The sequence below is a fragment of the Haliotis asinina genome, chromosome 3 (genome assembly GCF_037392515.1).
Source record: "Haliotis asinina isolate JCU_RB_2024 chromosome 3, JCU_Hal_asi_v2, whole genome shotgun sequence".
Taxonomy (NCBI): domain Eukaryota; kingdom Metazoa; phylum Mollusca; class Gastropoda; order Lepetellida; family Haliotidae; genus Haliotis; species Haliotis asinina.
The window spans coordinates 14,519,356-14,535,977 of record NC_090282.1 but is presented as its reverse complement, the minus strand read 5'-3'; the positions used below and the strand labels follow the sequence as shown (position 1 = coordinate 14,535,977).

The 16,622-nt window shown below is 38.4% G+C and overlaps 1 protein-coding gene across 1 annotated transcript in view; it reads right to left on the bottom strand.

The window, feature by feature from the left end:
• Positions 1 to 16,622, bottom strand: part of LOC137277522 (MFS-type transporter SLC18B1-like) — a 39,980-nt gene that overhangs the window by 22,974 nt on the left and 384 nt on the right. The window contains exons 2-5 of the mRNA XM_067809292.1: positions 12,794 to 13,109; positions 8,932 to 9,027; positions 6,919 to 6,992; positions 4,987 to 5,134 (exon numbers count right to left, since the gene is read on the bottom strand). Coding sequence (XP_067665393.1) covers positions 4,987 to 5,134; positions 6,919 to 6,992; positions 8,932 to 9,027; positions 12,794 to 13,024 — 549 coding nt within the window. The 5' untranslated portion in view covers positions 13,025 to 13,109. The remainder of the gene's footprint in view (positions 1 to 4,986; positions 5,135 to 6,918; positions 6,993 to 8,931; positions 9,028 to 12,793; positions 13,110 to 16,622) is intronic.

Here is a 16,622-nt window from a genome sequence, read left to right as displayed (position 1 = left end):
TCCACGCTTTATCTTGGGGAAGAGGAGCACTTATTTCCTTCAATATTCGTCTCGTTTGATAATAAATATGAAACAAAACAACCGCCTTACTCAGTTCGTCTATACCGTAGTCTGGTGTCACACCCGACCCTGTCGTCGCACACCACACAGCAAAGTTTAGTTGGTTCTGCCAAAACTGCATTGGGTTTTGATTCCAGTTTACCACCGCCTGCGCGTTATTAACGGACACGACATACTTTTCAAAGATATCAATAAAGGTTGTTTTAAACCCCGTACCATCTGCATTCACCACGATTTTCAAGTGTGCTAAATCCATATTATAATATATAAATTATATATTATAATATGTACATAACACTTCCAGGAATAACGAGCGGTGAGGCCGTTCAGCTGACGCACGCGATCGATAACACGTCAGGTCAACTCGAAGTCGCACTCTGCGATATCACCTACCTACCGCAATGGACTAACATCAACGCCAGCAACAATAAGCTGTTCGTCAGTGGAACTCGCAGCCAGATAACTGACGGCTACTACAGCGTGTGCTCTCTAAACGACGAGGTCTTCAAACCCCTGGGAGCCGAACTCAAGATGAACGACTCAAACGGTACAGTGATGTTAATCAACAACGGAAGAAACCCCTTGAGGCTCGGCCGACCATTAGCGAGGATACTCGGTATGTCTCCTGACGAGATAAAACCAACAACAACCGTCACAGGCACGAAGTTACCCGACCTAGTACCGTACCGAGAGCTGTACATTCATCTCGGTCAGGTGAGCACAACGTACAACATTCAAGGAGGTCACCCTTCCACTATACTGAGAGCAGTGCCAGTGAAAACTGAGAAATACAACGACGGTAGAACCGAGTCGTTTTCACCACGGCAGTATAAGAAATTAACCCAGGGCAACATACCTGAGCTGACAATATCGGTGTTAGATATAAATCATAATCCTGTAAATATAGGATACCTCAGCTTAACACTTCATGTAACATGACCAGCGCACAAGGACCCGGAGGGAAAAAATGCGTCAATATCGGGATCTCCGACCTCGGAGACACACGCGGTTTCGACGCTCCCGGAGTAGATGGTAAAACGTACGCCTTGCAACTGAAAAACAACATTTACAAACGCGTTGAAGTCTCCTCCGGTGGAGCCCTAAGTGATATGATAGATACCACAGGAGCAACAGTCAACACTAAGTACGCCCTCGTCAACACCGGTGATGACAACTGGAGAATATACCCATCGTTCGGAGGTAAACTGTTCGACTTAGACGATGTTGAGAGAACTACCATCAAAAAGAACCGACCATATAAGCTCGTCTTCACCGAAGATGACAAGTGGGTGTTGTTACCCGATTACGACAACTACTGGTTTCTCAATATTAAGCTCTTCTCCCCCTACGTGTTCACTGATAACAAAGACCACTACCTAAACAAAGTCGTGAACGATGGATTCCTGCTCGTGGCTTACGTCCCAACTCAGAGACGTAGCGTAGTCGTCAGCCCAATCAGCAATTCACCACTCCACATGCTATCGAGTAAAACGGGCATACAAAACGTGGCATTACAGTTGGTGTCTGAATTCGAAGGCGTGGATAAAATACTAGATGGTATACCATCAAACACAACACTGGTCATCAAAGTCTACCTAGGGGAATCATCGGGGGGTAACGTCGAGATCGTGAAGGGGGTCAAACTAGGGTGGGAGAAACGGCACAAGGATCAAGTTTGCAACGTTTACGTGCGGGTGGGTGTCGGCTCCAACACCAGTCTGCAGGGTGTCAACGTGATCGTGGAAAACAAGATATCACTAACCAAGATCTTCCTACCTAACAACATACACTTTATTGGTATGAATTTAATCCCTGAATTATTAACAGAAAACCAGTTGGAAATTATATAATAATATTATAATAATGACCAGTCATCATCCCAACACTACGCTTAACGACCTGGAAGATACAGAGGGATTCGATCAGCCTGGTGAGGAAGATGAATTATACATCCTACACTTCAAAGACAACGTGTACAGACGGGTGTCGTTATCAGATTTAAAAGAACCCAAATGGTTGATCAACTTAACAATCGCCTCACCTTATATCACATTAAACGAACTTGGGACTATCGCTAAGATTAGGAACAACGGCATCTGGGCCGGGGATTTCATTCCGGATAGTGTAGCCATAGGAACTACTAATACCGAAAAAAATAGGTTAAAGTCTATATTAAAAAATAAATTAACATTTAACAATTATCCTGCTGACTTAATACCTGATATATACACCCCTTTCACACTCATCATAGAAGTCTTCTTTTTCTATTTAGGTAATGAAAACACCTCAAAAGTACACCAAATTTTACCCGGGGTGTCAATACACTGGTTTGACGAACACCAAGACCAATATTGTCGTATTGTTATACAACAGGATACCCACGGGGGTCCTATAAACCGCTTAATAAACCTCAGTGGGGTTTTTATTACAACAGGAAATTCTATTAACCTCTCACCTATTACCCTAACTAGTAGTCTAGAACTTGTAGACTTCAAATTAATTGATAGAATATTAACTGAACCTCAATTAAAATATCTTTCAAAATATATATTATAGGATGGGTCTGTACCCAGTCGTAGAGGAAGTAGCGAAGACGTTGGAAACCGTAGATGGGTTCCGCTTGAGGCAGTTATGTGATGTGAAACGCCAACTAGAACAAGACCGTGACACGCGGAAAGCACTATGTAAAAAGTACCATAGAGCTTTCAATATCGTGGATGGGGCTGACACTACCCTTATAGCAACCAGCATGGGACTAGGGGCGGCAGGCGTTGGGTTGTTAACCACCATCGTGGCTGCACCTATAGTGTTAGGTATTGAAATAACGGCTGGGGTGACAGGGTTGGTAGGGTTGGCGCTTAAGTTAGTATCACGCAGACTTAATCGTAAGGCATTGAAACACGATGAGATAAAGGTTCTGGCCGAAGCAAAGCTGAACACAGTGAGTGAGCGAATTTCCACGGCACTCTCTGACAGTAAGATCTCAGAAGAGGAGTTTCGTTCAATCCTATCTGAACTCACAAAATATAACGGAATGAAACAAGATATTCGGTCCAAGTCTCGTAAGTCTGCTATCAGCGAGGATGAGAAAAAAAAGTACATAGAACAGGGGATACAAAAAGCCCAACAAGCCTTTATTACGAACACCAAAGAGATCATAGGCGGTTCACGTTAAACTGTTTCATCGAGGTAAACGTGACATAGGGGTGATAGCCGTAAGCGAGCCACCGATCCTATATGGTCGGTCAAAACTTACAACATAGATAAAGTGGATATGAAAGCCGACGAACCTAACTTGTACTACTTGAGGGGTGGGCCGGGTAGGGGGTTTGTAAGAGAAGAATTATTGATCGTACCGTACGGCACAGTGTTACCGCCTGCCAAGTCACGGTAAACGTGATGGCGTAGCTTTGTAGTAGGGGCAATAATAGCAAGAGCTAATGGTCCCACCAAAGCCTCATTTAGTAAATGAGGCTTTTTAGAGGGGGTTTTTGAAAAGTGTTTTCGGACTATCATTCCCTATACTACTCCCCCAGCGCTGGGGGGAAAACTGGTTTCAACAGCTGTTCTGCGCTGCGTCCAAAACGCATGCACAGTGAATAGGTTCGCAGAGCTTGAAACAGTATGCATGACCAGCATCTGAGGTTGTGAGCAGTAGTCTAATCTTGGTTGTGTACATAAACAAGTAAATAATCTACTCGTTACGTAAAAAACTTGTGGTAAGCAGTCTCTATCACAGGGAAAGCTCAGTGTCTGGTTTATTCACACCTATATGTCTGTCTGCCTGTCTGCTAAAGACAACAGGCAATACACAGCTTCAATCATTGACCACGTGCAATTTGAACTTAACACCTATCAGAATATACGACACAAAGAAAATAAGTTGATTTATGACTCCTGCACCCGAGTCCCGTATCTGCCACATTATGTAATTAGGCATGTGTGATACACATGACATGTTTTTATGTCTGTGGGTTGCAAACAAACTACATTCATTTTTTTCGGATGACTGGATCTGACGGAAACTGGTGCAAATTCTTGTCAGTTTCAAGTCCTGCTTTGTACTTGGACGAATGACAGATTCCAGCCACACAATCTCTACTGACATGATTCTTGATTGGATCGAGCGCAAATTCAGAGAACATGTATTTTCCAAACCCAACATCTCTATATACATTCTTCATGGATAACGACTTGTTTTAGTGTATATGATTTTGTTTGACAACAGTATATGAATCCATACTGAAACGACGCATCAAGTACACAAAAAGAAGTTGTTGTCCATAAAGAATATTACTTTCTTGTGACTGGCTATACTTCTAAAATGCCCATCAAACAGATCATCTTTCTGTACACACAATGAACCCTCAGCATATCAGCAAATGAAACAGCCAACAGGAAGCTGTCGTTACACTTGAGTGCATATCCACCCGCTATGATTGGGTTCGGTCTCCCGCAGGCTTCGTTTCGGGGGAAATAAGCCCAAGTACAAAATATTGCACTTTTGAATCGCGATTTTACGCTTATAATTTTGTTTATTTGTTTTTTTAAAAGCAGCAATGTATATTATATGTCATGAATAACTGATAAATGTGTTTTAATTATGTTTGATTTTTAGGTTGCATGTGACCTTTAACCCAACAAAAGTACTAGAATCTGTATTTACTGACAAACTGTAATCCCAATTATAACACGCTGCCTCATGTAGTCTAAATGCCCTACAGAAGGCTGCACACTATGCTGGATTAGTTCACACCTGTACAAACCATGTAAATAAAGACTTCTGCAGCACTTCTTACGTTTACAGTAACTTATTCCTTACAACTGCTTGTTATTAAAGCACACTGTTATGTACTTCTATAGCAGTCCTTAACAAAACAATACAATTACAAATCATTGAACAACATATAATATCGGCATACTTACAAACACTGTGGTCACGTGGTCAGGAAATGAGTAGGCCACTATCGCAAAGCTGGCTGTAATGAAAGCGGAACAACCCAGGGCTTCTACAGATCGGCACACGAAGCACATGACGATGAAAATGGTGCCTGACGGCGATCGATCTAATACCCTGGAACATTGGACATTAGTCAGCTTAGGAGTAATAATTGTAACAAGCCATGGTAAAATATTTGTAGGAAAGGAACAGAAGCAATGACAATCGTTAGTGGTGGTGTGTGGTCCTGTGTATAGAGCTCAGGTAACAAATCAGTTGAAGTTAAGCAGCGTGGAGCTTGGACACTCCTTGGATGGGTGACCCTGTTTGGCAGCTTGACTTCTGAGAGTTCACAGAACTTCAGTCCTGACCCACAACGAAGCACATGTGAGTACATGTGGTTTCACCTTAGGCAAGTCAGGTTTGTTCAAAATTGTCTCTATTCACCCAACAGAAAATGGGTACCCGGTTGGATAAAGTCATTTGACTATAACCTTCCAGAGCCTAACAGGCAGCTTGGGTTATCCGGGGTAACAATAATCAAGCAATCACTTGGTGTTTGGAGACTGTGTGTTATAGAAAATATAGAGGATACTAAACAACCTTCCATGTAATACCATTTTTATTAAACGAGTTAATGATTTGGTATCAAACAAGTGAAAGCGAGTTTGATACTAAATCTTTAACGAGTTTAATGAAAATGGTATTTCATGGAAGCGAGTTTAGTATTCTGTTTATTACTCGCCAACATAAATTGACAGAAACTGCCGCGAAATTGCCTACAGTGTGAGGACTCTCAGCTTTCAAGTCAGCAAGGTCTAGTAAAATCGCGACATCAACATTAGCATTGTGACGTCACAACTTTGAACCATTTTGACGTCATAGGTCAAGCGGTATCACACTAGTGTCATACTGAAGTGAAAATATTACACTGCAGTATCTTCCACGGGCGAGTAATAAGATTTATTATTCTTTACCCTCAGGTGATCATCTCAGTAGTGTTTTTGATAGAATGTCCACCCTGAGAGCAGAAGTTCGCAAGCTTGATCCCTGGCCGTTTCATACCATAAGACATATATATATATATATATGGTACTTGTTGGCCCATGCCTGGTGCTGGCCATCAATGGGTACAAGGACTGGTTGGCTCGGAGTCAGTATAATGTGTCTGAGGACTATTTATGCTTAGCTGTGGTATTATATCTCAGAGAGCTATTACTATAAGACAAGCTTAAGTCCAGGCTAGTACAAGCAGCCACACATACACTGGCAAGCACATCATCATATAAGCATGATATTCTCAAGTGAGACGCTAACCTCACCCTCGGACATTTAGCATAATAATTTATCTGTTCATATGAGGCTTTTCTTGAGGAATGTTTATCACATGCAAATTATATTCCATCAGTGCCTCTTAAAGCACCAACTGTTTTAAGTCTATATCAATCTAATTCAATCTAAAAACTCTATTTTCATAGAAGGCTACACATAGTTCTGACGTAAACTGTTCTTACACTGTAGTGAAATGTTGATTTAGACAGAAATACGACACTTCTGACTGAGCGAGTTACAGCAACATACTTGGAACATGAAGGTGAGGAACACTAGACATGGGTTAACAGGTTGCATGCTGAACCCATGTGGGGTATGATCACTGCCTAAAGTGGACTGAGAATACCCACAACAAATCATATAGATCACACTGTAAAAGCATGGCTTTTGAACTAACTGGATAATTTAGAGTGAATTTCACACAAAACAGTATCACAAGTCGAGCGCTCTATCAAAATGTCAGGAGACTTGCTATTTCACACAAAATAGTGTCCTCAATTCATCAAACTGAACATAAACCTCAACAAGTTATCTCCCCTTGCATACCTGCTATCACTTGATCTTGGTTAGTGAAAACAACAACCTACCCAAAGAGAATACTGCATGATCCACACACAAACACTCCAGATATGAACACAAATTTAGGTCCTAATCTGGTTAACTGAAAAACAAAAACACAAATAATTAAAGCATGGATAAGCTTTGATGAATTGTTTGTCTTGCATACAGTTGAACAAACATTTCTTAAAGTGAAGATGCATTACAACAAAACAATATCACAATATGCTAATGTCCGTTCTTAACCACTAAAGACTGCAGTGAAGACTGTTTGTTTATACTGAAAATATTAAATAAACTTAAAACGACAGAGATTAAAATTTAAATTTAATTGTAATTTACAATTCAAATTCTTAAACCAATCTTTCACTGAATTCCAGATTTCCATTTCCAATATAATAGATTGGTACAAAATAGTACTCGAAAGAAGGAAAAACAATACCTGATTCTTTTGTATTGCTTCAGATAATGTTAAGACGGTACTATTACAATAATAGTATGAAACAAATTTGATTTCTAAATTATTTTAAGAGGGATATGTTACCTTCTAATATGATGTAAATAATTAGATATGTCATTAGTATCAAGAGAGGTTTTGATCATAGATGTGAAAAACACCTGCCAAGAGTTATTTCCCTTTGATCAGTAATGCATCTTGTAATGCAATCAGAAGTCACATATGAAACTCCCAAAAATTTCAGCCAGACCGCAGGGCTGGGTTGACATAAAATTTGGCAGCCCCGCCCAGAACTTACCTGCCCATGACAACTCTAATTTATTTAGTGTAATTAAATCAAAGCTTTTAAAATAATGCAACTATCAGGCAGGTGAATTTGATAATCTGGCTGTCCGTCTTGAAAATAACATGTCACAGGTGGCCAGGCAGGCAGGTGTTTTGAACACTCATACAATCAACCTACTTCAGAATAACCTTCCATCAGAACATGTACATACCACTACACATCATATCAACTACTGCCAATAGTCGTTACACATTTGCATATCCTATACAATTATGTAAAGTATAAACTTCTTCACACAAAACATAAGGGAGATTAACTGTAGGAAACTGTTGTTTCAGGACAACGAAAACATACATATGAATTTCTCAAGGAGAGGCCTATTCCCTAGTCACTCAGCTTCAATTTCATACTTTTTCTCCTAATTGAATCAGACTAGTTATGTAAAGGTGGACTTTTATACACTTAGTAATATTCCAACTATATGGCGGTGGTCTGTAAAGTCTGGACCAGACAATCCAGTGATCAACAGCATGGGAACAGATGACATGTGTCAACCAAGTCTGCTAGCTTGACCACCTGTTAGTTGCCTCTTATGACAAGCGTAGTTGCCTTTTATGGCAACCATTGGTTGCTAAAGGCCTATTCTACCCCATACTTTCATGGGTCTCATGAGAAATGATCGGTAAACATTCACACAGAAGTATTATTACTTAAACATGTGAAGATAAGCCTAGTGCATGAGGTAAATTATCAGTTATGTTAGTTCATGCAGACTGTGTGAAACAAAACACTTTATATCACATATTCTAGATTGCATTGTAGTTTTGAGTGGCCTTCACACGGAAAACAAAAATTTGACAACACGTTCAAAATTTTAAAAGTTGTCAAGTTGGTGTTTTCACATATCAAACAAATGTTGTCAAACTTTTGTGTCATTCGAGCACTTTATCTCCATCGGTGGTGTGGTCATGTGACATTATCATTGACTGCGATTGGTTGTTTCTGAAAAAAATGTTCTCATGTACTCATGTTTGACATCACAAAAAGTGCAAAAGATGGAAAAGTTAGTGAGACCAGAACAGAGACAGATCGTATTTGTCAACAGCTGTTGGTGGTGAGTTGTTGGAACCTCCTTACTCCCAGACCTAAGTTTGACAAATGTACGTTGTCTGACTTTAGCATGCTGTGTGAAGGCCACTAAAACAAACCGAAATATTTGTCATTATACAGTGTGGGAAAACAGTATATAAAAAACATGAATACACAATAGTGACGATATGAGAACAAAGCACCACTTACAAATGTTCCAAATACTGGTGATGATACAAATATGACAAATTCAAAGCAGCCAAAAATAAATCCAACAATAGTTTGAGATGCCCCCTTTGACGCAGCCTGCAACAAACAATACAATAAACATTTGAGATGCTCCCCATGCATGATCCTGCAAGAAACTACATGAGAAACATTACACAGAGCACATTAGTGACAGGCGGAACTACTAGAAATACCCAATCCTGATTGGTTACAAGCACAGACTTTGTAACATTCTGGTCACTAGACAAATTGGTAGTGAAAAAAGAACATACAAAAAACATTCAAGATTAATTTCATACTTCTCAAATCTGACTCTTTAGAAATTTGTGCAAAGTTCATTGAAATGATTCTGTCTGCCTTAATGTTTGTGGCACTCTATCCATATTTTTTGTGTGGTGAAGTTTCGATGTTGGCAAATGAAAAAATAGTTCTGCTTAGATTTGTTTTCCTTCTTTCCCTTTCAGCAAAATAATGGCATAAAGTCTTGCCTTTGAAAATTTATACCTACATCAACATATGGCAAGAACATTAGACTTCCATCACTTGAAAAGACTTAAAGAAGCAGGGACATGACAAATGGTTATTATTCAATTGTTGGATTCATATAGTAAGTTTTTTCTTGTGGAAAGCAAGTGAAAATAATTGTTCAAGGCATGCCCAGTGCAAATAGAAAAGGTTTCAGAAGGAGCTCTGAGTGCTGACTTAAATATGGTGACTTTAAAATGTTGTCAAATATTGTCTGCATAAATACTGAGGACAAATATGGGTCGGAACATATTTAGATAATACCGTAGTTAAACAGAGATAAACAGTGATATATGTTAGGCCCCACTATACACTCATTTATACAAGGATCAAAACATTGCTTAATTTGCTTGCCATGGCATGGCAGGGGTTAAAAAATATGAAGAGAAGCCACTGGCCACAGGGCAAGTGATTTCAGGAAAGTAACTTGTCCTGACTAATTTTCCACTTGCCCTGGTTTTATGACACAAAGCGCGATGTTAATGTTTACTGGACTATTTATCAAAGAGTGATAATTTCACTCTCTACTAGCTTTACTTTATCATAGTTGCAAACTTTAATAGCTTCATTATGAGCACATATGAAATTAAATCCAAGATTATTTGCAGTTTGAAACCATAAGTGGAAATTATCTAGTAGTCCACGGACAAGTAAGTTATTTGACTCGTCCCGGGCATCAGGCGATGGGATTTTTTAACCCCTGCATGGTAAACGTTGAAATGGCACAAATGAAATATTATCAAAGTGCCTTGGTGGCACAACTAAAATCATACAAATAGTACTCACCACTCAATTTTAAAATGAAAACAGATAAATCTGACAAACTGAAATAATTCAATCTTATTTTTACATCCCATCAAATTGTTTATGGGTTACACTCTAAATCTCACAGTTTTAAATGGATGTGGGCATTTTGAATGCGAGAGCACACACCAGGAAATACTGTTTCACATGTTGACATAGTTTGTGTGTTAGCATATGTGTCCAGGACAAATGATGCTATGACAGTTTTGGCCAGGTGTCAGCTGTACAGGTTAATTGAATGTTTATTGACTGGAAAACAATAATTTGGCATTGTTGTGATATTTTATGTGTGGCAACCTAAAAAATGATCACGCTTCTATCGCCACATACCAAATAATGGACAAGTAATAATGTATAGCTAGCTGGGTGATGCTGACTTCAAGGGGAGGTGACCCGTTTTGTTCTGAGGAAATGGGGAGTGGGTGGTTCTATCAATGGTTGAGGGCTTTCTTTCTCAACCATAACCAAGGAGGAGTGCTTTATTATACACACAAAGTGTCAATGATGGATAATTAGGTGAACATGCTATGTAGATACATAATAGTAACTGAAGCGCTAGTAAAATCAACTTAATGGCAGTAGGCCTATCTGTAAAAAGATAATTCGACCCTTGCATCCTTGTTGTCCTGGTGGACACGAGGTAGGGCGTCTGCTTACTAAGAACAAAAATGCGGATCAAATCCTGCTAGGGATAAAATGTGAACATTAATATTGAGCTTTGAATATTTTTCAATTGAATTCAAACACTAAGATACCATTTGAACTTAAATGTCCATGTTAATACAGATTTAGGAAAAAGTATAAACTGGGTAGAGTTCTTACTTACCATAAGTAAAACTGGCAAGTATGTCTTACAAAAAGTAAAACCGGGAAATAGGTCTTACTTAAAGAAAGTAAAACGTGGGAACAAATAAAACCTTCAAATGCAGTTATTCCGGGAAAAGAGGGCATGTCTAATATATAGTGACAATCAAAATGTAGATCTATATGCTCAGACACAGTACGAATTATACCAATTTTCACTGTACTTGGAAAGAAAATGTCCGAGTAAAAGCCCAGTAACAGGAATTCCTGTATTTAGGGCCAAGCAAAATTTCTTTCCTGATCTAAGCCTATGAGCTTAAATTTGGATTAAATTCTTGGGTGTTTAGAGTGTTTCCATACACACCAACTCTGATGCTCTAAATACTCTCTGTGTTAGATGTCAGTCAGTCCTCTCATAATAGTTCGTGTTTTGCACTGATTAGACTGCCAACTTTATCATCCGCATTCACATTTACTTAATCAAGGAAACATCTTCATAGCTGTCCATTTTTAATTTATAGACAAGTTTCCTGATAAGGCCAGACTAATTCTATTTCTTGTTCTATGGATTTTTGTCCTCAGAAAACCTAAAGGCAGGCAGGAAAAAAAATAAAAATAAAATTTCCAATCAATGTAATATTCCTTCTAAATACTCAAAATATTCTACTTTTGGCAATTTATGAAATGAATATGGGTAAAAAAAACCCCTAAAAAGTATTTCCTTGTGCGTTTACATTTTTAGCTGATAAAAACATTAGGATTTTATTTTTTGAGCGTGGGAAATCCATTTTTATTTTTTTTCTCATTCTTGAAAAAATATGGCAGGCGGATTCGTAAAACAGGAAATACAATTGGTCTGGTCTAAAAGAGTTTTAAAAAATTGATTCTTTTCTTCTTTATCAAAATACTGTGCATTTAAATTTAAGCCCCGGGTACTGTACTTAAATGTGGATAAAATATTTCATCCATAGAACAGTGATTTTCCTTATTTATATCGGGAGCTTAAACATGGGAGCTCCCGGCAAGATGTTTCAGTTTTAATACTGGATCAACTGAATAATGAAGTAAATTGATAAAATGAATACGCTGATCACTGTAAAAGGACCCAGTTTGTGAATAATTACAACAATCTGAGGAAACATAATTCTCGAATATCAGATCTATTATGTCATGATGAATATTGGTGAAGTTGATGTAAAACCTGGGGAAATCGTTTTGTTAAATCTAACATTGCAATTTTACTGCAGATATTATTATTCTGTGTATTGAAGCAGAGTTTCTCATTGATTATTGAATATATGAATCATGAACACATGCAACAAATTATTGCATTCTGACAAAAAAACCCAACAACATTGCATGGTTCTATTGTACAAGATCTGTTTTAGAAAGAAATTGTTACGGACAGTTAATATTTCTGTATTCCCTGCAAACTTTGTTTGGCCAGCGATATACACTGAAAACCACTACATGTTTATCATATAATTCTGTAACTTTCTGATAAAATATACAACCTGTTTAAGGAGATATGTGGGTATCTTTTCGGAAAAAACAGGTAATAACGAGACAGGACCTGACGTGGAACTATTGCATTAAAATCCCAAACTGTTAAAACCATCACTATACCACTGTGATTGGATTTTAACCTGAGTATCATTCACCTGTATTTGTTAATATGAAAATAATATTCCTGTACATAACTAGCACTCACCTCTTTTGGGAAGAATGGCGCAAGCAGAGAGAAACATGTGCATGCACAGAAGTTCACAAACGCTAATGTGAGAAATGTCAACTTCTTTTTATGATTCAATTTGTTAAATGAAAACTCGACTCTCTCATTGCTGTTTTCATCATGATCTGCATTCTTCTTTTCCACAATTGCAAGATTGCCTGAGTCAGTGAGTATGGGGGTCCTTTCATTCACTTGTAAATCCTTTTCCATGATTTATGAATCTACTGAAGACACCTGGAGAATTTCAGTTGAAGTATCAGACTCTTGAACTACCTTGATAAAATTCCAGATGCACCTGCAAAGATAATGGCATTTTATCAGTATCTTACATGTAGAATAATACTGTAAAACAACCAAAAAACTCTAAAACAAAAAGAATTAGAGGTCATGAACATTTGGGGTGGGGGGTGTAACACTTTTACGAAACGTTAAGGTTAGTCTTCACTACCTTAAGAAATCTTCAAAAAATGAAAACCCATCATCATCCTCCTCTCACAATATCAACAAGAATACATATTGATACAATGATTATTTCTTAGTGATGATAACTGGTCAGCGGTACAGATGTAGACTAGATGTTTTGGTAGCTATAGCTACTGATGTTTTCAGTTAATACATGCATTTCAGCTATTAAATGATCAAATATACTGAAAATATCCAGGGCCAAATAAAGCATCTCGTTACGTCCATCTATCTGGAAAGTATCCATCACATGCATAAACTTGGTGTGGACTGAAAGTGCAAACACTGCCCTGTTACATGTGGTGCAACTTAGACAGGTATTGCACCAGTCAAGTACAACACTATGTGCGACGCATTTATGGCAATGCCTGAAACGATACAAATTAAACTCACCTGACATGCCATTGTGAACAGTTGTATCTAGAAAAAATTTTCCTTCATTGTATTGCAGCTCTGGGCATGAGCAAAACTGTGTGACGTAATTATGGCATCACATGGACAGATACAAATTAAGAGTCACCGGACCAGTGCATGAACTAGTCATGGGACTGCTAACCCATGGCTAGCAAAAATCCAATCTTGCCTGTAAATCTCCATAGTCACTTGCCTGATTGGCTAGTGCAGTCACGATATGGCTGAAATATTGCCAAAGTGACTTTAAATTTTAACTCACTCACTGACTGGCTAGTGAAATTTCACGTGGTTCTATTGTAAATATATCAATCTCTCTGACTTGTTTAAGGAGAATTATCAATATCAGTAGGAGATTTCATATGGGCTTGAAAATGTTTCACCATAATGTTTGTTCCGGTTTGGAACCCTAAATGCTGAAGTCTACCTTAAAAATTGCTGAATACAAAGACAAAAGTACAAAAGTACTTGCCCTCAAACTGAAACTCGCTAGTTATCAGGACTGTATCCCAGGCCCCCCTAAGTAACTGAAGAAATTACAGCAAATTTGAAGGAATTGCATCTCAAATGTAAACAACCACAGCCCACTCGCGAAACATTTATGGCAATATCGACAGTGCACTAACGGAAGCAATGTCGGTAATATTTGAAACACACTTGGCCATCTTCGGAGATTTCTCGGCTCGGTTCGTGATTTGTCGGTCGCGTCCTGAAACTCACACATCTAAACATGGCATCACTGAAATGAGCACCTATCTTTGTGAGTTTTGTTTTTAGTTCCTACTACTTCATTTATATAATTATCCACCTTTGACCTTCCATGTTGAAGGCGTTTATGTATGAGGTGTTGTCGGAGCTATAGATTACTTTTTTAGGAAAAGATCGTCACTGCAGAAGAGTGTCATAAGTCATGTCCTGGAGGCTTCCGATGTTCAGACGTAAACAACCTCCGGGGGCATGACATATGACACTCCTCTGCAGTGATGATCTTTTCTTGAAAAAACAATTTAAAGTCCCGAAAACACCTTATACCTAAACACATTCAACACCGGTGGTAAAAGGTGGATAATAATAAAAATGAAATAGTAGGAACTAAAAACAAAACTCACCGAGATGGGTGTTCCATGCGTGAGTTTCAGGACGCGAGCGACAAATCATGGAACGGAGCCAAGAAATCTCCGAAGATGGCCATGTATGTTTCAAGTATTACTGACACTGCATCCGTTAGGGGCATTGTGTTTATGTTATTACCGCTACACTACTGATATTGCCGTAAATGTTTCGCGAGTGGGCTGTGCTTGTTTACATTTGAGATGCAATTCCTTCAAATTTGCTGTAATTCCTTCAATTATTTAGGGAAGCGTGTGTCCTGTTAAAGTTGTTCTGTATTGTCATTGGCCAGACTGATGTCATTCTACGAGTTAAGACCAAGCACCATAACTATGTATATAAGCAAAAACTAGAGACATACACATTGTCCTGACTAGTATTTTATGGGTGTGTTACAAACAACCAATCGCTTGCAAGCGATGTACAGAGATTCACTTGAAAAAGGAAGTGCTAACTTTCAGCTGCTTGTAATTGCAGCAATTGCTGGATGAGGTCACTTCGTCCTCAAACCAAAATGGTGGCCTAGGGAAATTAGAATTCGACGGCTGATCAACAATCATAAATTCATCACTCGCCATCAAGACTCTTCTCATGCAGTCTTTCTTAGGGCCAGACAAGCAAATGACAATCGCTCTGCCATTTTTGGAATAGTGAGAAATGCTTCAACCTGATGCAAGCCAGGAATAAGTGATTCATTTGCTTACTGTAATCTTCTGGCAATTTCCGGCTTTCATCACACCCTATAAATAACCAGTATTCGGGGAATAGTTTGTCTGCATCACTTATATTATCTCTGCTCAGTCAGAAGAGGATTTGTATGGAGACTTGTTATTAATGTTGTTATTAATGAGGACTGGGATCCTACTTTTTTTCAACAAAATAATTCCAATGTAATTTTTGTGGCAGATAATTTCTATTTTCCAAAGTCTGGAACATAATCATGTTTTCAAATAGCCTAGATACCCTACAGTCACCCACTTGACACAAAAGGCGCTGCCATCACATTTAAAAATATCTTCTTAGGGACTGGTCATGTATTTACACGGGTGGGTGAGCTGGTTGGACTGTCCCAAAGTTTTGCTGACAAATAATAGTCCTGATATATCATATGGTCTATGATTAAAATTATTCTGATGTCAAGCGGTGTTTCCATTTCGCTTATTTCTTCTTCGTCTTCACTGGAATATCGCCTTGCAAGATGTAAAATTGGTTCACATTGATACATTACAACATCCATATCTGAAATGACATCAGGAACATTTTTTATTGCTTCAGAATCCATGGGCTCTTTTAAGTTTTGGGACAAAATTAAAGAGGAAGCCATCCGCTATAGGCACATATGACGTCATGTCATGTGATACTCTCGCTGCTGATTAACTGTCAGGTGTTTCTGTGATAGGTGGAAATATGAATACAATTTTTGTGTTTCGCAATTTTACAAACTTTCTGTTCAAATTTAAGCACGGAAGATGTCTTGTAGAATGCCTTTAAGGTATAATAGATTCTTAAATCATGCCAGATTATGGCTTAATAAAAATGTTCATCATATTAGTAGCTTAATGATCAAACCAATGTCTACATTCAAATTTGGGGCTGGGGAATTATTTTGTGGGCTTGCAACTTTTCGGCATACCTAACCTGACTGGCTAGCAGAATTTGGAAACTTATCTCAGACACTGCACTTGACAGAGCATTGTGAACAGTTATATCTAAAACACTTTTCCTTCATTGGTCTACAAATTCTTCATGATACCCAAAGAAAACAATCAATCCTCAAAGTGAATGAAACATGAGTAAACACTAAAGAGCAAAATACATCGTGACA